The sequence below is a fragment of the Mastigoproctus giganteus genome, chromosome 8 (genome assembly GCF_048544385.1).
Source record: "Mastigoproctus giganteus isolate SK-2022 chromosome 8, ASM4854438v1, whole genome shotgun sequence".
In the NCBI taxonomy this organism is placed as follows: Eukaryota; Metazoa; Arthropoda; class Arachnida; order Uropygi; family Thelyphonidae; genus Mastigoproctus; species Mastigoproctus giganteus.
Genome location: NC_143582.1, coordinates 206,833,887 through 206,856,598, shown reverse-complemented (window position 1 = coordinate 206,856,598; position 22,712 = coordinate 206,833,887). Strand labels below are relative to the sequence as shown.

The window sequence follows — 22,712 nt, the reverse complement described above, 5'->3', positions numbered from 1 at the left end:
CCTTGAATGGTTTAAGCATGCTCAATGCTGATGGGATTCTTCCTCTAGCTCAGAAAAATCACCTGAGAGGGCATAAATTCAAATTGAGGAAAGACAGATGTAGGATAGACGTGAGGAAATTTGCCTTTAGCCAGCGGGTGGTTGGTTGGTGGAACAGACTTCCATCCCTTGTGGTGGAGGTTGATAGCCTAAATAAGTTTAAGGCTCAGCTGGACAGGTATTTGGAATGAACAGAGGGGTGAAGTGGAAGTGGGTTTTTTTTTTTTTTTTTGGCTGATGCTGCATAAGCTTGCTTTCTTGCATCAAATGCCTCTACTAATGCTAATGCAATTTGCACATGAATGATCACCATTTGTAAAACATTATAGTAAAATATAAAAATATCATATATATTGCCACATAACTGATTAATTCCCAATAGAATTAATACAACTACCGTCATATTTTCAATAAATAAAATACAAATAAAGCAATATCAATGAAATAAAATTCTTACCTGATTTAAATGATTCCTGGTTACTAGAACTGTCTTGCCATGTTTGGTTATGACTGCGATGTTTGTGTCGACAATGGTGTCTATAGTTTCTTCTGAAAGGTGGAACGTGAAATCCAACGTATATTGTATGTGCCCGATGAACTACACACAAAAAAAAAAAAAGGAGAGAAAAGAAAAAAATCATTACTATTCAAGTTTCTGTCACTCTAAAAGATTTAGTTCAAAACAATAAATAATGAACAGCAAAATGAAATTGCATTTATAAAATGACAGTAATTACTACATGTAACATAATCGTAACTGCGTTCATTAATATACAGTTAAAACTACTTTTTATTGCGAATTTCTCAAAAATACTAATGAATCAATTACAAACTAACTTTACAAGTTAATAATTCAGTGTTCATTTAAGTTATAATTAAATTAAAAATAGCTAGGCCCATCATCACTTGTCTCACATTTAATGAGACACTGAGTTGCCGCCTTCATAACCAGGTGGGCAGGAGTAACAGTGCGTAGCACACGCTTCTTGATTAGACCGGGGTTCGAGCCCATACCCACCAAATACGGAGGATGCGGAAAGGTCAGGGAATGACCACCGCATATCCCCGGAGCAATATGGCCTTAGTTGCTAATGCTCCTAAAAATCAAATAACAAACAACAAAACAGACACACTGAGTTCTCTTATAAAAATTTTATTTTATATAATATAGTTTATACAGTTTTATATGATAGCTTATATAGTACATTTAATATGTAGTATAAGCTAGGCTTGTGTGGCCCTGACTGATGGCCAACTGGGGTTCTGACCCAGCATGAGTGTTTTGGGGTGTAATGTTTAAGTCAGAAATTGATAATATGGTTACGGAACAAATGAGCATGAGTTGCCATACAAGACTAAGATAACCAACTTGAACAAATAAATACACCTGCTGCCATTGCAGATGAACTCAACAGTTATTTTGCATCGATATTTACAAATGAAAAACCTTTTGTGGCAATGGGAAATTGTGGGAGCGAAGTTTAAAAATATGTAATTAATGATATTGAAATTTCGCAAGATTATTTAATGAAAAAACTTTCGAGCCTACAGGCCAGTAAGGCTCCTGGAGTTGATGGAATATACCCTATAATCTTAAGGGAGGCGGCAAGTGAGTGCAATGAACCACTGAGGCTAATTATGCGAGTATCACTAGACTCTGGGGAATTCCCTTGGATTGGAAAAGTGCCAATGTATCTCCCATACATAAGGGTGGCTCTAAGAGTGAAGTGGGAAATTTTCGACCTGTCAGTCTGACTTCAGTGGTAAGGAAAATCATGGAGGCAATGATCAAGGGTGGAATTCAAGATCATTTGGATCAAATTGAAATTCTCAAGGATACTCACAGCATGGTTTTGTAAAGGGAAAATCATGTTTAACAAATCTGGTTCGCTATTTTGAAAGGGTCACTCACGAGCTGGATTTAGAGAATAATTTCGACATTGTTTATTTGGATTTCAGCAAAGCTTTTGACTCAGTCCCACATGAGCGGTTGCTTTATAAGCTGGAACAGGTTGAAATCACTGGGAAAACCCTCAGATGGATAGCAGGATGGCTTCGGGGCAGGAGGCAGAGGGTTGTGATGAATGGCTATTCCTCTGATTGGGTTGATGTAAGAAGTGGGGTTCCCCAAGGATCAGTATTAGGACCACTATTGTTTTTAATTTTCATAAACGACATTGAGGAAGGGATAGAGGGTGTGATGTCTAAATTTGCAGATGATGTTAAAATTGGTAAAGTAGTTAATGATCGCTGTCAAGCTGAGCTTCTTCAGAGAGACCTAGATAGACTTCAGGAATGGTCAGAAAAATGGCAGCTATGTTTTAATCCAACAAAGTGTAAGGTGCTACACCTGGGAAACTAATCCCAAAATAACTTATTCACTTGGTGAAGTTCAACTAAACCCAGTACTGGAGGAAAGGGACTTAGGTGTTACAATACAGTCAGACATGAAATTCTCTAAGCGTTGTAAACAGGTTGCAAGGAAGGCCCATGGTATCCTATCAATGATCTACGAACTTTTTCAAGTAGAGATAGGGAAGTGATAATCCCATTATGTAAGGCTTTTGTTAGACCACACTTGGAATACTGTGTTCAAGTATGGAGACCACACCTAAAGAAAGACATCGAGCTTCTTGAAAGGGTGCAAAGACAGGTAACTCGCCTGGTGAGATCGGCAAAAGGGCGTCCTTATGAAGAAAGACTTCGAATAAGTGGGTTGCAGAGTTTAGAAACTAGACACCTTAGAGGAGATTTGATTGAGGTATTTAAGGCTCTGAGAGGCATCAGTAAAATGAATGAGGACGAAATTTTAAAGATTATAAATGATGCTAGAACTAGGGGACATAAATTCAAGTTACGGGGGAAATGTTTAGATTGGACTGCAGGAAGTTTTATTTTAGCCAGCGAGTTAAATTATTGGAATAAGTTGCCTACATGTGTGGTAGAGGCTGACAGTTTGGGGAAATTCAAAGGTCACCTGGATAGAACCTTCGGGTAAGGGAAGCGCATAGGATGATAGGTTTAATTTCCTTTTCTTTTATTAATTATTATTTTTTTTATCATTGTTTTATTCGGGTTTTTTTTTGGCTGGTGCAGCATAAGCCATAGGCTTTCTTTCACCATGCAGCCATTACTAATACTAATACTAAATTATACACTGAAATCTTATCCCTAAATATGGTAGAATGTTCTTGTGTTCTCTCTACCATGTGAAATCCTCCAACCTTACATGACTATCCCAGAGTATAAATAGAAAGTTTTTTTTATAATAGCTAAGGCAATGTCCAGGATAAGAAGATTGCTAATGTCCCTGCCACAGAGCCAGGACTCAGTGCTAAATATGATACTGGAACAACCATTAAAATAAGAATTATCAATGTTAGAAGCTTAAATGGCAGAGAAATAGAATTAAATTCTTATGACATTAGAATAGCAAGTATCACAAAAATCAAGAGGATAATTCAAGTATGCTGCAGTTAAAAAATAAGTATACTTTAATCTGGAAGTAACATAAAGCACAAGGAAGGCATAGCAGTAACTTTACAACTAGTTTGGAAGAAAATTTAATTTGGTAAGAAGCATCACCCCTTAAAATTGTAATTGTCGTCCGAACAACGTAAGTATTCGGACGACAATTACACCCCAGGGGCTCACCAGACGTGAGCCTCTGGGGTATAACTGTCAAGCCCATACTCACCAGATGTGAGCCCCTGGGGTATAACCCCAGGGGCTCACATCTGGTGAGTATGGGCTTGACCTGGATATCATTGTGTTCTTTCTCTCAATTGGCTGGTGCAACATAAACCTCAAGCTTCCTTGCACCATATAGCTAATAAAAATAATAATAATATTGCCATATTTCCTACAGATTGCATCAGATAGGATTGACACGCATAGGTGATGATGTAATATTGCATCAGCCGTTACTTTCGGCTATATAAGCGTGCTCTGCAAGAGTTGCAGTCATTTCTTGCTTGTGTCAGGATGGCAAGTTATGTACAGTTGACACCACAAAGAAAGAGTGCTATTGTTACTTTACGTGAGGAAGGATGCTCTACCTGTCGTATTGCTTATATAGTGTCTTATAATCAGTCAACAGCGAGTAGATTTCTTTCCAAACTCAAGAATACTAGTTCTGCTGATAGCAAAAAAGGAATCGGATGCAAAAGAGTCTACGCCAAAACAGGACCACATTTTGAAGCACTTATGCCTTAAGAACTGTAAAGCTTCTTCGTCTGAGCTGAAAAGAGATTAGGAAGAACATACAAGAGTGGTAGCAAGTGCAGTAACAGTCAGAAGAAGCCTCTTCAAAAATGGAAGTGTAGCTCGTTGTCCGAAGAAGCCCCTCCTCACACAAAAAAAAATCAAAAAGGCACGATTAATTTGGTGTAAGGAGCATTGTCAAATGGATCCCCCGAACAGTGGAAGTCAGTTATTTTCTCAAATGAGAATAAATTCAATCTGCATGGCTCTGATGGGAGACAAACGATTCGCCGTAGAATGGTGAAGAATACCATCCAGACTGTATGGTGTCTACAGTGAAATTCTCTACCAGCCAAATGATATGGGGGTGCATTTCGTATCGCGGAGTAGGTCACCTGCAGTTTATAAAAGGTTCTGTAAATGCCAATGGATACCTGGCTATATTGGAAGGCAAATTGCTGCCAACCATTAGAGACCATTTCAAACTGCATCTTTCAGGATGACTCTGCTCCTTGTCATCAGGCAAAAAGTGTGAGTAGGCACTTCTGTAGTTACTTTAGCTTCATTTCTGCATTACAGGTTTGACAGTAATGCGTTTACATTTGTTACAGGTAAAAAAATGGTTCAAAGAACAGTCCGTTACAACTGTTAGCTGGCCAGGAAACAGCCCAGAACTGAATCCTATAGAGAACTGTTGGCATCGTGTGGAATCTGCAGTTGCCAGAAAGAAACCAAAGACCCATCGTGAACTTCAGGAAGCCATAATTAGTGTTTGGAACCACCAACTATCAGTTGATTATCATCAAAAATTGATCTTGTCAATGCCTCGATAGTGTGCTGCTATCGTCAGGGCCAGAGGCAGTTCAACTATATATTAGTTTGCACCTGATGAACTTTTCATTTTGTTTTCCATCTAAAATGACAAATTGAGGGCTTCTGATAACATTTCAGCCATAATTGTCATGTTTACCAAAACTGTTATCAGTTTTGGTAAACATGACAACCTTTTATACATTGTTGTATAAAGGGTTGCAAATGCTCATTTTGGAATATTTTGAGAGCACCTGTCAAATATTACTTAGCTTTGCCTTAACTATTAATAAATATCTTTTGTTTGTATTTCTATTTGTGATGCTAGTCATTAATCTAACATACCATCGCAAAAAAGGTTAGAAATGTAAAATTCCTAGGTGATGCACTTTCTTTGAACACCAGCGTATGAACAAAATTCAGGGCGAAATGTTGAGTGAAGAAATTTGTCTGGGCATATCAACCAGCTAAATGCTCAATAAAAAAAAATAGACTGCTTTAATATTTCAGATAGAACCAGTGGTGAGCTGTGAATATTTTAACAATGGACTCGCAGTTTTGCTGACTTTTTGATGTGACGCATTTTTCGTGACCTGTATATCTTGAGTCAGTCTGGTCATCATGCCCCCCACCTCTTTACGTGATACAATAGTATCTCGAGTTCTAACTTTTTAACAGTATAACGTCACAATCATACTTCCTGAAGTAAGTATGACTGCAACAATACAAATATGTCAACAATTTATTTTTTCGTCTCGCATTTTCGTAACATTCCATTGTTACGTGCCCCACACAGCTGCATATGTCGTTTCAACTACAAGTTCAGTACTTCAATCGACACTGTTTTCTAGACATTTAGATACATTGCAATCGTAGGTAGTAGGTACACGTCAATTATTATTATTAGCTATATGGCGCAAGGAAGCCTGAGGCTTATGCTGCACCAGCCATAAAAAAATTCCCGAGTTACCCTAAGAGAGAGAGAAGTAAAAGGGAATCACCAAGAAAGAGAAGAATGATATCCAGCTCAGGACCCTGGGTGTGCCAAGCCCATACTCACCAGATGTCAGCCCCTGGGGTTACTTTATTTATCATAAATCCATTGTATCTTGTCTTCCAGAAATTATAAAAGTTTGCAAATGTTCAATAAAATATTTACAATACAAAAGTTCTATTATTTCGTAATCAATATCCAAATCAAAAAACCTAAAAGAAATGTGAAGGATTCACATAAAACCATCTACTGTGTGCCACTTTTTTTTATTTGTCTCTTTTTTTTTTTTTTTTAACAACTAGGGAAATATAATGGATAAATTTTTTTTCATGATAAAATTTTAATATTGCGAATAAAAAATAACACGAAATATTACCCGTATCACAAAACATTCTACAATATAAAACAAATATTTATAAAAAACAAAACTTTTCTAGAAAAGGTACACAATAATCACAAATTATTATACAAATATTCAAGAAAATTTTATTCTAAAAATTGCCATATACAATTTACTTCTTTATTAATATTCGTTGTTGATCTTTTGCTTTGCTCAATAGCTGAGCGATGATTACAGAGGAATGATTTGACATTCTTCTCTTCCTTGATGATTCCCTTTTATTTCTCACTCTCTTTCTCTCGGAGTAGTTCAGAAATTTTGTTTTGGCTGGCGCAGCATAAGCCTCGGACTTCCTTGCAACCATATGGCTAATAATAATAATAATAATAATAATAATAACAACAACAACTATCCGGATCAAATTGAAGCAATAGTTTTCCATTTAGATGCATAGTCAACATAATCTGCAATGTGTTTAATTATCGACATTATTCATTCATTATGCTAAAAGCACTGCTAATCGCAATGGTTTCAAAGATATTTCTGGCTTTTGTAATTGAAGAGGGAATTTCACTCGATTTTAAAGATAAACTGTCTTCGACAAAATCTCTAAAATCATTAATTTTTATTTCATATTTTATCAGAAAACTTAAATTTCTTATTCGTTTTTCACCGTCTTGCCACAGAGACAAAATTTCTTTCGTATTCCAGGTAAGCATATGTTTAAAATTTCTTTCAATTCCTCATAGTCAATAGCATCATTATTTTCTTTATTTAATTTAAAATTACTCTGTTGCATTAATAACTTATCTTTAATTACGTGTCACGAGGTAACACGTAATTAAGGATACTGTGTTCTTACTCTCCATTCCTTAATTCTTTCAACCTCAACATGCTCACAATTTTAGCTACATAATTTCCTTCAGAATTTTTCAAATTAGCGATAGCACTGATAGTTAGAATAATTAATTTATCTGCTTTTCACTATAGTGATTCTGTAAAGCTTCTGAAAGGTAAGAGAGCTCCTGCAGGATGTCGATCATTAGTGCTAAATCATTAAGAAATTCCAGATTGAAAAGTCTGGTTTAATAATCCAGAATGTTTAATTAACTTTCTGATTCTAACTGTTTGCACAAAACGGGATAATTCCTCCAACCTGCCCATTGTGGCCCGAACACACGACCGATCTTTATAGTTTCCACATCAAGTTCTTTAGCAATGTCCTTAACTCGCGCTGGTTTTTTGGAGATTGGTGATAGTTTTTTTTTTTTTTTTTTTTAATTATTGCTTGTATGCCATTATATTTTATAACATTTTCTTCACAGTAAAAGCCTCGACGTGGTTTCCAAATCCGCCAACAATTTCATCTTCAGAAAGTTTACTTATTATCTCAGTTGCTTCATCCCTGCCCGACATTGCTACTGTCACTAGTTCTTTGAATACTGTGCAAAATATCGGAATCACTCAGATATTCAGCTACTGTGACCATGTAAACATAGACGAAGAAATATACTGAAACGCATGGATCACTCACTTCTCCGAAAAACTTGACTTTTTGTCGGAGTAAAGGGGAACCACAACACAGATTGACCAGAGGCTATTATCGTACTGGGAATTTTAATCCTCTGACTGGCTATCGAAAGCATATTAACTAGTGCGACTTCTCAGAATGTGGCTGCATACGTTTTATGGACACCATTAACGTTGTGGGACGGTAATCCCTTTCACCCTTAATTCATGATTTATTATTACCTAAAAGCCAGAAGTGAGGACAATGCGCACAAAGTTGTCTATCATAATCCATTTGTTCTACGGAAATTATTTTAAACATTTCCGTAGAAAACAAGGATAATTTTTAAAAAATTCCCTATGAAGAAGTTTGTTAAACAGAGGTCCAACTGTAATTAACTCAAAAATTAAGCAGTTTTAAAATACATAACTGGTCGATTGTGGCATTAAAATGCTGGAGACGGGTCCACCGCTCACCCCACCATAGTTCTGGCTCTAGATACTCAATAATTAAATTCAGGATTTCATTTGTAAAATAAATAATCGATTCAACAATGGGCTCGCAAATTTAAAAAAAATAAATAATAATGGGCTCTCACGAATCCACTATAGCTCACCACTGGAGAGAATGGTAAAAAGCAATGACAAAGAAAGACTAGTATTTGTTGGAAATTTAAACAGCAGGGATATTTTAAAGACATTTTAGGAATGGAATTTTATTCTTTCATATAATCTGTAGAATTTTATTGCACAGATTATATGAAAAAAAATTTATAGCAATAGTTAACCGTAATGATTAAGAATTTTTGGCAAACCATGCTTTCTGAATAAAAACATATAAATCAACAAAGAGGTGTTCACAAGTTTATGGAGGGAACATATATAGAAACAATAAAAGCATAACTGACTATATAAGTATAGACAAGAATCTAACAATAAAAAGTAGCAGAAAACTGAAACATTTTTAGTATTTAGTTAAATAATATCAAAACAGGACAAAAACAAAAAAAAAAAAAAAACACATCCAAAGTAATCAAAAATGACAAGGACAACATTAAATTAAAAAAGGAATACTTAAGAAGTATCGAGTTAGTTAAATGAAGAGGAACTGACTGAAATAGATGAAATTTTGGATACAACAATAGCATTAGCATAGGAATATAATGCAAGAACGCGAGCTTATATAGCATCAGCCAAAAAAAAAAAAAAACATACCTTCCCATTTCACCCATCCATTCACTACAAAAGTTAGTCTAGTTCAGCCTTTAATTTATTTAAGCTGTCAACTTCCACAATGACGGATGGAGTTTGTTCCAGCAATCAACTACCTACTGGCTAAAGGCAAATTTCTGCAGATCTAATCTACCACTATCTTTCCTCAATTTGAATCTATGACCCTCAGGTTTGCAATCTCAGCTTGCTCAACCTGTTCAAGGCCTTATGCACCTCAAACAGATCACCTCACGGGGTACCAAGTCTCCAGTCAATGCAATTAGCCAAATTAAGCCTTTCTTGGTAAGAGAACCCCCTTTGTTCTTCTCGCCAATCTTGTTGTTCTCCTTTGTACTCTTTCTATCAACTCTACATCCTTCCTAAAATGAGGCCCCCAGACCTCTACATAGTACTCAAGGTATGGCTTGACCATTGCCTTGTACAAAGGGATAATCAACTACTTGTCCCTGCTAGCAAAATTCCTATATATCACTGATAAGACTCCATGAAGTGCTCTGGCAGCCCATCTGCACTGCTCAGCGAATTTCATATCTGACTGCACAATTACCACCAGGTCTTTTTCATTCTCAACTTCCCTCAGTGTAGTACCACACAGTTGGTATGTTTCTCTTGGGTTACCCATGTGCAGTACTTTACATTTGTCAACATTTAACTTCAGTTGAAGTGAAACCCATTTGATTCAGTGATTCAGCCCATTTGCCCAAATTATCTAGATCCTTTTGCAGTAGCATACTGTCTTTACTGTCATTAACAACCATGCCAACCCTTGTATCATCTGTAAACTTGGGACATTAAGCCTGATATACCTCCATCAATATCACTGATGAATGCACAAAACAACAATGGTCCCAGCATTGTTTTGTGCATTCATCCCCTGGGAACTCCACTAATAACGTTAGTCCATGAAGAGCAGTGTCCATTGATTACCATTCTCTGTCGTCTCCCACTTACCCGCTCCAATTTGTACAGCAGTCTTATGTGCAACAGTATCAAAAGCTTTCCTGAAATCCAAGTATACGATATCAGATTTATTTTTTGCATCCAGTTCCTTTGTTACCAAATCATAGTATCCAATCAAATTGGTCAGACAAGACTTTCGTCTTGTCTGGCCAATTTGATTGGATACTATGACAAACTATGATTGGATACTTTAACAAACCCATGCTGTGTCTTACCTATTACTGCAGTCTTGTCTACATGATCCTGCAATGCTTCTTTAACCAGTTACGCCATTATTTTCCCCAGAACACAAGTTAAACTAACAGGTCTATAGTTACTTGTGTCACCCTTTGCACTTCCTTTGTGAATTGGGGATACGTTTGCACATCTCCCATCCATGTGGACCTCCCCTGAGTCCAAGAAAGCTTTGATAATTATGGCTAAGGGTTTGCATACATCCTTTGCTGCCTCCTTTAATATAGCTGGATAGATTCCATCCCCCCATCCTTATGTTTAGCTTCAACAATTTCTCCTCCACTTTGCTCTCAGTTATTGCAAAATTGCTTAGCTCCCTGTTAGAGTTTAATACACTTCTGGTGTTCCCCTCATTGAATAACTTCTCATATGTGAATGTAGATGCAAAATACACATTCAGTTTATCAGCTACCTGAGCAGGATCATCGATGTTAAGTGGACCAATCTGATTCATCCCTTTCCTTCTAGAGTTTACATAAGTAAAGAACTCTTTGCTATTTTTCTTTGTATCCTTTGCCAAAGATTTCTCGTAATCTGCCTTCACCTGCCTAATCTCCTTTGTGACTTGATTACAGGCTAACTTATATCTGCCATAGACTTCTGTGTCACCTGATAATTTATATGCATCCCATGCATTTTTCTTCTCTGTCATAAGTCTCATTAATTCATCCATTTAGGCCGAAACCGTGAACAGTATTTCTTATTGGTATGAAAGCCTAGTAGCTTTCAAGATTAAGTCCCTGAAGGCTTTCCATTAGAATTCACCATTGTAACATCTTCAATTGATCCGAATGTGTAGAATTTAAAAATTGTCTGAGATCACTGTTTAGGCCAAAATGGATGTCAGATGAACTAATGAGGCATATGGCAGAGAAGAAACATGCATGGGATACATACAAATTAACACATGACACAGAAGCCTATGATAGATACAAGTTGATATGCAACCAAGTTACAAAGGAGGTTAGGCAGGCGAAGGCAGATTACGAGAAATCTTTAGCAAGGGATGCAAAGAAAAACAGCAAAGAGTTCTTTACTTATGTAAACTCTAGAATGAAGGGGATGAATCAGATTGGTCCACTTGATATCAACTTCCACGACAAGGGATGGAAGTCTATTCCAGCAACCAACCACCCGCTGGCTAAAGGCAAATTTCCTCACGTCTATCCTACATCTGTCTTTCCTCAATTTGAATTTATGCCCTCTCAGGTGATTATTCTGAGCAAGAGGAAGAATCCGATCAGCATTGAGCATGTTCAAACCATTCAAGGCTTTATACACCTCTATCAGATCACCTCGCCAGTGCCTAGTCTCCAGACACTAATTTGCAAAACGTAAGCCTTTCTTCGTAAGAGCACCCCTTTGTTCCATTCACTAATCTTGTTGCCCTTCTCTGTACTCGTTCCAGCATCTCTACATCCTTCTTGAAATGAGGCCTCCAGACCTGTATACAGTACTCTAGGTGCGGTCTGACCATTGCCTTATACAAGGGAATAATCACCTCCTTATCCCTGCTAGAAAAATTCCTATATATCATCGACAATACACCATGAGCTACTCTTGCAGCCCATCTGCACTGCTCAGAGAACTTCATATCTGCCTGCACAACCACCCCCAGGTCCCTTTCATTCTCTACCACTGTCAGTGTAGTACCAGAGTTGATACGTTGCTCTGGGGTTGCTGTTTCCCATATGTAGTACTTTACATTTGTCAATGTTAAACTTCATTTGCCACCTCTCAGCCCATCTGCTCAACCTTTCCAGATCCTGTTGCAGCAGCATAGTGTCAGTAGTGCCCTTGACAACCCTGCCTACCTTTGTATCGTCTGCAAACTTCGACATTAAGCTTGATATACCCTCATCAATATCATTTATAAATACAGAAAACAATAATGGATCCAATACTGAACCCTGAGGGACTCCACTAATAACATTAGTCCACGACGAGCAGTGTCCATTGATTACCACTCTCTGTCTTCTCCCCCTCAGCCACCCCTTTATCCACAGCAGCAATTTGCCTCCAATGCCACACCGCTCCAATTTGTGCAGCATTCTTCCATGTGCAACAGTATCAAAAGCCTTTTTAAGATCCAAGTATATAATATCAAAGTTATTCCCTGCATCCAGTTCCTTTGTGACTGCATCATAGTATCCAATCAAATTGGTCAGGCAAGACTTCCCCTTAACAAAACCATGCTGTGTCCGAGCTATAGCTGAAGTCTTGTCTAAATGATCCTGCAGTGCTTCTTTAACTAGTGCCTCCATTAATTTTCCTGGAACAGAAGTTAAACTCACAGGTCTATAATTACTTGTGTCAGCCTTTGATCCTCCTTTGTGAATTGGGGTGTGATTTGCACATTTCCAGTCTGTGGGTACCTCCCCTGAGTCCAAGGAAGCTCTCATAATTATGGCCAAGGGTTTGCTTACTTCCATTGCTGCCTCCTTTAATATAACTGGAAAGATCCCATCCACCCCGGGTGCCTTTCTTGTGTTTATCTTCAACAATTTCTCCTCCACTTTACTCTGTTATTACAAGATTCTCTAGCTTACTCCTAGAGTTGAATACACCTCTGGCTTTCCCCTCGCAAAATAACTCCTCATGTGTGAATGTCGATGCAAAATATTCATTCAGTTTGTTAGCTACCTGAGCAGGATCATCAACAGTTGACCCATCAATATCAAGTGAACAATGTTAAACTTTGTCAAATGCTAGGTACTGCAACTGCCAGTTCTCAGCCATCTGCCTAATTTTTTTAGGTCTTGTTGCAACAGCTTACCCTGATTGCTATCATTAACCACCTGCCAACCTTTGCATCATCTGCAAACTGAGACATTAAGCCTGATATACCTTCACCAGTATCATTAATAAATACAGAAAACGATAATTGGATGAGTATGGAACCCTGAGAGACTCCACTAATAATATTAGTCCACAAAGAGCAATGCCCATTGATAAACATTCTGTCTTCTCCCACTCAACCATCCCTTTATCCATAGCAGTAACTTTCCCTTAATGCCACATGCTCCAATTTGTACAGCATTCTTGCATGCAATATCAAAAACTTTCTGAAATCCAAGTATATGATTATCAAAATTATTTTTTGCATCCAGTTCCTCTCTTACTGCAGCATAATATCCAATCAGATTGGTCAGATAACAGGCGGCTCCGTGGCCAGGCAGGAAGGAGCAGCAGTGCGTAGCACAAGCTTCTTGATTAGATCGGGGTTTGAGCCCGTCACCACCAAATACGGAGGATGCAGAAAGGTCAGGGAATGACCACCGCATAACCCTGGAGCAATATGGCCTTAGTTGCTAATGCTCCTAAAAACCAAATAACAACAGCCTTCTCTGCACTCATTCCAACATCCTTCCTAAAATGAAATTTCCAAACCTGTATGAAGCACTTCAGATGTGGACTATCCATTGCTATGTACCAGTGTTCCTCAACGATTTTCTCTTTGCAGCACACCTTAATTTATCCATGACACAACATGGCACATCAAAATGTTAATCCCATAGTTTACGGGCCTCCGTAGCCAGGTTGGATGGAGCAGCAGTGCGCAGCACACACTTCTTGATTAGACCGGGGTTTGAGCCCGTCACCACCAAATATGGAGGATGCGGAAAGGTCAGGGAATGATCACCGCATATTCACGGAGCAATATGGCCTTAGTTGCTAATGCTCCTAAAAAAAAAAAAAAAAAACAAATAATAATGGTCAGATAACTATACTGCATTATAGTTGCATTCCTGTCTAGATGGACTTGCAATTATTTCTTTTACCAGAGACTCCATTATTTTCCATGGAACAGAAGTTAAGCTACAGATCTGCAATTCTTCATGTCACCTTTTGATCCTCCTTTGTGATTTAGAGATAAATTTGTAAATCTCCATAGGAACCTTCCCTGAATCCAAAGATCCCTTAATAATTATGACTAAGGGTTTGCTTACCTTCTCTGCTGCCTCCCTTAATACAATTAGATAGATCCCATCTACCTCAGGTGCTTTTTTATGATAAGCTTCAACAATTTCTATTCCACTTTCTTCTCAATTATCAAAAAATCATTTATCTCCTTGTTAGATTTTGATGAACTTCTCACATTCCCCTACCTAAAAACTCCTCATACATGAATATAAGTGCAAAACACCTATTCAGTTTGTCAGCAACATGAGCAGGATCATACAGTTAAACCACTGGCATCAAGTGGACCAACGTTATTCAACCCCTTCCTAATACTGTTAATATAAGTAAAGACATCTTTGCTGCTTTATTTGGCATTCTTTGCCAGAGACTTCTCATAACATGCCTTAGTTTGCCTAACGTCCTTTGTGACTAGATTACAGACTACTTTATATCTACCACATGCTTCTGTATCATCTGATAATTTATATGCATTCCACGCATATTTCTTCTCTGACAAGTCTCATCAGCTCATCTGACATCCATTTAGGTCTAAGCGTAAAATGGTATTTCTTAGTTGGTATGAAAAGCCTAGTAGCTTCTACAATTACTTCCCTGAATGCTTTCCATTTACAATTTGCTGTTGATAATATCATCAGATGGTCTCACTATATATAATTTAAAAGCTGTCAGACTACTGCAGTCATCCTTGCAAAAGCCCTTCCCTTTACTCTTGCGAGTAGTCGTGTCTTTAAATAAATCCCACATCAGCACACTGCGATCACTACCACTCAGAGTGTCTTTCACCTATAGATTCTTAATGCATGAAGAATCACTGATGATAATCAGATCATGGGTATTGCTTCTTCTTGTTGCCTCTCTAACACGCTGCTAGAAAAAAAACAGTCATCCAAATAAATCCACAAAATTCTTGCTAATATGTGAGTAACCAACCCACAAGTTCCAGTCAAATATCTGGAAAGTTAAAATCTCCCATTATAAGACATTCAGATTTAATGGCCCACTCTCTATCTGTATAGTTGATCATGATCATTGTATTCAACACAGTAATTAACTAATTTTTGTTTTCCCAGTGCTTATGTCACACCAAACTGACTCAACATTGCACTGGTCACCCATATTGACTGGATGCATTACTTTAGATTTAATTGCTTCTTAACTAAGAGCATAAGTTAACCAAAAGATTAATTTATTTAAATAATATGAAATAATTAAATTTAATTAAATAATTAAAATTTAATAATCTGGAATATTCTTATGTTACTTTGTATTATCTGCAAATATACATGGCGACTGATATTTCTTTATCAATATTTATATGTAAAAGATATCAAAACTACTAATGCTGTAGTGGCTGCTCAGAATGTAATTTCCGATCATGTTCCATTGCAGCTGGTATATTGAATGATATGCTATCACTCCCCCCCCACCTTCCATACTCTTGCCATTTTAATCTTTAGCCATTTGCAGGAGTGTCAGTTACATACTACAGCAGTTCCTTGAATGATTTATGAGCCTTCTACCATTAAAAAAAAAAAAAAAATGCCAGGGCAGATTCAACCAGCTACATGTATCTATCTAAATGGTAGTCATGTGCTCTTTAATCCTATCATCCATATGCCATCCTATCTCTCCAACATAACTGGACATAGACAAAACACATAGCAAATCACCTTGGTTACTTGTAAATCCAATAGGGATGATTTAATACTGTGTACATATTGAGTGGGAAGTGTGTATTCCTGATCCCACCATATATGCATAAAAAGACCTTAATGGGAAAATTCTCTAACACTATTACTATAGCTGGTAGATATACATGTTGGTCTGGAATGCTCTCTTACAATATGATCTATAAAATGAGCCTGTTAAATACAATCCAGCAAATTTGGACTGTAGTTAACAGATTGTGGATGTAAACACATGGATGTAGCTATAGTAGAAGCAAATTTATCACCAGGCACAAAAGGCATGCACAAGGGCCTCAGAATCATATAAACATTCAATATGAACATTTTTATAAATGACTGGTCAGAATTAGCAAATGTAGGGAAACCTTTTATCTCTTAATTAGCTTAAACTTCCACTACAGTGTGTCAGAGGGATATATATGGACTGCCTAGGAAAAACAGTACATTAAGAAAAAATATGAGACAAAAATGATCTACAAAAGCCAATGTTCTTTACGCTTTTAAAAACAAGTTTTGTAGTATCAAGCTTCTGAAAATTAACAAAAATCATTCACAAAATATTGATACTACAAAAAACAAAATGCTTCTTTAGTTTAAAGATTATGAAATAAAACTATGATTTCATGTTGGTACAAAACATTATTGCAAAATATTTGAATATATTTCAAAAATTTTGCTGTTTTATTGACCTAATTAGCACATTAAACCGTATTCTATAAATAGCTTTATAGTCCTAGTCAACTTCATTACTTACATTATTAAAATTTAGCTAGACAAATAAGTTACAGATTAATATACCTAGAACCTTTATATCGGTGATTTGGACGAATATCGTATCTCATAACTTGTGCTGTAGTGCATGGTAGGAGAATTCTAGTGTTATAATTGTGGCAAATAAGTATCTCAAAAATTCAAATCGTGTGTTGGCATTAGTAGATAATTTTATTATCTATTTTAATTAACTTATAACTTTACAAGTTTAATAGTATAGCGTTAACTCGATAACATAATAGGTATTATTATTACTTAACTAGTGCATAGTGTTATTATTGCATTAGAGTATATTTAGTGTAGTATTCTCAATTAAATTGAATTTGATAAGAAATCATGTCTAAGACCAGAGCGGCAAAGGAATGCCTTAAAGCAGGAGTTGTGGCTTGGTGGAGAACTGAGGGGAATGGTTGTCCTCAATCACAGCCTATGAAATGTACTGCTTCTTTGATGTTTGCAGATCTATGTGGAATTGGACATGATATAGCAATGGGAGTCATTGTGTGTGTTCAATGTAGAGTGAAGTATTAGGCATCAACTCAGTGTTCTGATGGGCATTTATGAGAGCTTGAAGAACTGGATGGATGCCCTCAAAGGAATTAAATTGGGGCCTATCAAGCTCTTATCTGCTCACCTCAACGCCAGAACTTGCACTTCTGCATCAGGCAACACAGAAGGCAATCACCAAAGACAGGATGTGCTAGTCCCACAGGAGGTAGTTACTGTCAGTGACTCTATTGTCAGGGAAACAGGAAGTATATTATACAAAAATGGATAGATGGAATAGGACCCGATATATCTGCCAGGGGTAAAAGTTGATGATGTTTTAGTCTTTTAAGGGCACAAAAGGTGATATTATTGTAAACACTGGCACTAATAATATTAAGAGTACAGATCCGAGGACTTACTTAAATACAGGGCAATGCTAAGAAAAAGTCACAAGTTAGGGTTTTTGAAAGGTGTCTACAATTTTTCCCAAATACGATAGAAGGGAGTATAATGGTGAGAACCTTGTCAATCAATTCGGCTCTGGAGAGAGTGTGCAAGCCTTGTGGGATACAATTTTTCTCAGTGTGGTCTGTATTTGTTAACAGAAGAGTGCTCCTACAGGGATGGCATACACTTAAATAGAAAAGGTAGAAGAATATTTGCTGATGCTATTGAAGCAGTGCTAGGTGGGTCAGAAAACTGCTAGCTTGGGGGAATACATAGACAAATAGATTAACAATAGCCATAGGCAGAGGTGAAAGTGATTCTTGCACTGCTTCTATTGGAACGAGCAGCAACCTGAAAAGCAAGAGCCAGGGATTTCAAGCACTGCTGGGAGTCATCATCATGGAACAAGTAAATGCATGGGGGGGTGTGTTAGGGTAAGTAAGAGTAAGAATAGGTGCATGTATACTTGCATGTACACACCAGTGCTAGGAGAATAGTAAAAAATTTGATGAATTTGAAGTGTTGGTCAAGACATCAAGTGCAGACATTGTTGGAATATCATAGATGTGGCGTCACTCAGATATAAGGGATGCAGAATTTGAATATGGGGAGTATAATGTGTACAGAAAGGACAGAAGGATGGAGGGGTTATGCTCTTTATTAATAAGCACTTAAAATCTAAGGCAGTGCATCCAATTGATATGGATGGCCAGTGCAAATTTAAATGTAAATTTAAAAATCTGCCTTTGAAACATTAAATGAAAAATAAAACTTGCATCTTTTTAATAATTTAAAAATAACTTGAAAAATAGTAAAATACAATTACATCATACATAAAAATATTAAAAACTTACAAAATACAATAATTACTTGTAAGTATAATTTTAAATGCTAATTTTCATTCTTTAGTTATTGCAAATTTTTCAATTATGTCATCTGTATGAATGTTTTCTGAAATATCTCTTTCTATTGCTAATATTAAAAGATCTCTCTTTTCTGAACCATTGTATATTTTACATAATTGAATTGGCTTCTATAATTCCCACTCTCTCTCTTTCAAAACAGTCCGAACACGTGCCGCCACCAGCCAACATCCATTTACTGTCCAACTTCAAACTCACAGAACCAACTTTTCATCTTCCTCGTTTATTCATTCAACTGCAGTTTTCTGGAACAACCTTCCTTCATATGTATTTCCAGAAAATTACAGTCTACAGAAGTTCAAGTCCAATGTCAACAAATATCTTCTTTCGTCTTCTCAATCTCCAACCCAAGCATGGTACTAAGTACTATAGGTACTTGGTACCTATAGTCTAATACCTCTCGTGTCTGGGGTTTACATAAAAAAAAAAAAAAAAAACTTAACAACTTTAAGTAATTCCATAATTCACAATAAAAAAAAAAGACCTGTGTCCAGTTGCAGCTAAGCAGGAAGAGGCAAAATTTTTGCATTTTAATAATAATGTTCACATATTAGTTTTAATGACATTTTTGAATCGGAATGCTCATCTCTCAATTTTTTAATCATTTCAGCTCTCCAAAAAATTCATTTTCATTTATATCACTATTCCTTAAAGGTGCCTCTGTTAATTTTGTATGCAAATTACTACAGTGTGATTTAAGGTCTTCAAATATAAATGATAAGAATATTTACTTTTCCTATTGATAAGAATAATTTTGCTATTTACTGTTTGCTTACAGCATTGCAATTTCAATAACAAAAATTTATTATTTTAATTTTATTTTCTTATTATTTTAAAATTTACTTAAAGTAAATTTTGCAGTCTGTGTTGATCATGTTCTCTCACCTTGCTATGGCAAATGGCTTGACAGTTTGGTTAAAGCCATTAATGCTAAAATTAATTGTGATGGGGATTGAGTTGCAAGCATCATGCTGGAAAATTCATCTCTGCAGTATGATCAGTTTCGGAGGAGTTAAGCAAAAGAATGGGGAGTGTGGCACATCATCCCATACACTTGTGTGGAGCATGACGGAAAATTGCAAGCTGGGTAGTCACATGTAGTATTTATGATATCTTTAATGCTGATGGGTTTCTTCCTCTTGTTCAGACTATGCACATGAGGGGGCATAAATTCAAATTGAGGAAGTATGGTTGCAGAACAGATCTGCAGAAGTTTGCCTTCAGCAAATGGGTGGTTAAATGCTGGAACAGGCTTCTATCCATTGTTGTGGAAGTGGATAGTGTGAATAAATTAAAGGATGAACTAGACTAAGTATTGGAGGGGATGGATAGGCGAAATGTGTGTTTTTTTTTTTTTTTTTTTTTTTTTTGGTGGTGCTGTATAAGCTTGCTTTCTTGCATCATTTGCCATATAATACTAATACTGGCCGTTTCCCCTATTCCAAGATTTGCGTCTAAGGCAGTCAGGGAAATAATTTTTTTTTTTTTTTAACAATAAGACTGGTGTTATTGACACTTTTATTGATCTCATTGTCTATTATATCAGAATTAAGAATAAAATTTTAAAAAATATATCTATTTTCACTATGTACAGGCACTCCTCAACTTACATACTTAATTGGGTTTTTTTTCATGTATGTAAGTGTGTTTTGTATGCAAGTCCACCTTTGGTCTTATAGATACTAAGTACATGTACAGTACAACTCACTGAGATTATAACCCCCAACAAACTTCACCAGGCCATATGTACAATATTGTTAACAGCATTTTACAATATGTAACCAAGTTAAATGAGGCTGAAAAACACACAATGAATAATAATGTAGAGTACAGTATTTATTCAAAAGTAATTCAATCTAATACCTGTAAACAGTACTGTACAGCGTATAAACAAGATACAATAACAAAAATAAACATGAGGTTTTTTTTTGGGTTGTAAAATTTAAAACAGTAAAAAAAGATAAGCAAAAAATTACACGCATAAATTGCAACTAGCATGATATACACAAGTGAGATATTGAGTAACATGTTTACGAAGCTTAAAAAATGGGAATGAAGAGAAGAGTCTGAAAATTTATGTTTTTTATATGATTGAAGATTTCGTGGAAGGGGAAACACATTTTAACATAATAACGTAAAAACCCACAGAATTCCAGCTATCGGTATTAACGCAAATGCAACAAGATACAGTTTACTGTCTATTATAACAGACTGCACTAACAGAAAAGCCCAATAAACCAGAAACTGCAAATTGTTTTTATTGTTTTATGGTAGTGACCTCCACAAATGTGCTTTAGGAAAATACCACGAAGGTGTTCAAAATTGATTCTTATAACCAAACATAGCAATAAAGGGTGTTGGATTTGGGTTTTTTAGGATTTTTTGATTTTTTTTTGATTTGGTAGTTGTTGGCGCATCGGCTTCTGTGGCCATATTGCACCTCCCAAGGTTTTTGCAGTACTTTGATCCAAGCCTGAGGCGGGAATCGAACCCGCGACCTTTGGGTTGCCGGGCAGGTACTTTACCCACTCGGCTAGCCCGGTCGGCGGTTTTTTAGGAGCATCAGTGACTAAGGCCATATTGCTCCATTTACAATGTCTGTAAATTGTGTGTTCTGTGGTCCATTTTCTTTTTGCTGGATGAAAAATTGGAGTTTCTGGGACAATAAACTGTGAAAGTGTAGTGTATTTTAATGGTTTGGATTGGGTTTTTGAAATTTGATTCTATAAAGCAGCTGATTCCTGTGATCATGTTCAACTGCACTTGCTTATTTCAGAAATAATGCTTATGATTGTCTCTGACTGGACCACATAGTCTCCTCTCAGCTAGCAGCAGCATTTGTAAACATGTTGGCTGAGTATTTTGTTTTTGCCTCCTTTAGTTAAGTGATTATTGTGTTGTGCTTATTTGACACAAATTTATATAAAACTAATACAATTTTCATTATAAAAATGACCTTTTAGAGAGATAAATAACTTAGTTATATAGCGAAAATTTCAACTTCTGAGGCCTTGGAACGAATTACCAAAAACCAATGTGTTATTGGGTTCACATTATGATATTTTCATGATACAATGGCGTCTCTGGAACAGATTAATATCATAAAGCACGGGATCACTGTACATGCAGTTGATTTTGGCACTTCGCGTGTGGTTCAAAACTATCTATATATTTTCGATATACAATATTTTTATTAATTTTGAGAAGCTTTGTATGTATCTACTAGTTGTACGCAAGTCATTTGTATGTAAGTTGAGGAGTGCCTGTAAATGGATGCACCTGCTGATAGGTTTTTCTTTTCTTCTCTTTTACATGCACTCATTGGAGAGTTATTTTTGCAGGTATATTCAGTCAGTTGGCTCAACTGCAGTTATGTGTAATTTTTCTTGCTTCACAAAACTTTCAGTATATTAAAAATTTAAGGAATAAATTAAAACATAAAAACAGTACACAGCTTAGTATGAAAAAGTTACCTAATCAGCTAATGATTAAAAAAAAAGAAAAAAACTAACTAAATCAACTTATTTTTAAATATTTATACTATACTTTAACATACTCTTAAAGTCTTCATCAGTGAAACTAAAGTGAGGATCAGAGACACGTGGATCTCTGGATGCTTCGTCTTCTGATTCCATTATGAAAAATTATCTGCAAATATACAAAACAAAAAAAAATATCAAAACAGGAAAAAAATTTTTTTTTCTATTTAATTAAATTCACAAACTTGTATCCATTTTTTTTTTTTTTTTTAACAGATATTCTGTTAAAATTCTGTTTGCTCGATAGCAAAATTAGTTTGCTGTCAAGCAAACTAATTTTGCAAAGGAAATAAAAAGTATTTTCATAGCAGCACTGCTCTCTCATTTCAAGCAGTCATACAATAAATAATCTCATTGCCAACTGCTACAAATAAATAGCACTTCAAAAAAATGTAATGTATAATGTTCTTTATTTGTAATGAGTCCACCTCTAAACAGTCACTTTGATGAAAAGCCAATCATCCCATCAATGTGACATCCAACAATCCACTGACAATTTAGTTCATAAAATGACAGATTCCAAGGATCTTTTCAAAATTCATATAACATTTCAGCAATATAAACCATTTTCTTGTTTAACTTGTATATTTTTGAGTTTTGAGAACAGAA

At 36.1% G+C, this 22,712-nt stretch overlaps 1 protein-coding gene across 1 annotated transcript in view; it reads right to left on the bottom strand.

Moving 5' to 3' along the window:
- Positions 1 to 22,208, bottom strand: part of LOC150082228 (electroneutral sodium bicarbonate exchanger 1-like) — a 313,808-nt gene extending 291,600 nt beyond the window's left edge. Inside the window, exons 1-2 of the mRNA XM_090380066.1 lie at positions 22,121 to 22,208; positions 497 to 637 (exon numbers count right to left, since the gene is read on the bottom strand). Coding sequence (XP_090236192.1) covers positions 497 to 637; positions 22,121 to 22,199 — 220 coding nt within the window. The 5' untranslated portion in view covers positions 22,200 to 22,208. The remainder of the gene's footprint in view (positions 1 to 496; positions 638 to 22,120) is intronic.
- Positions 22,209 to 22,712: the final 504 nt, after the last annotated feature.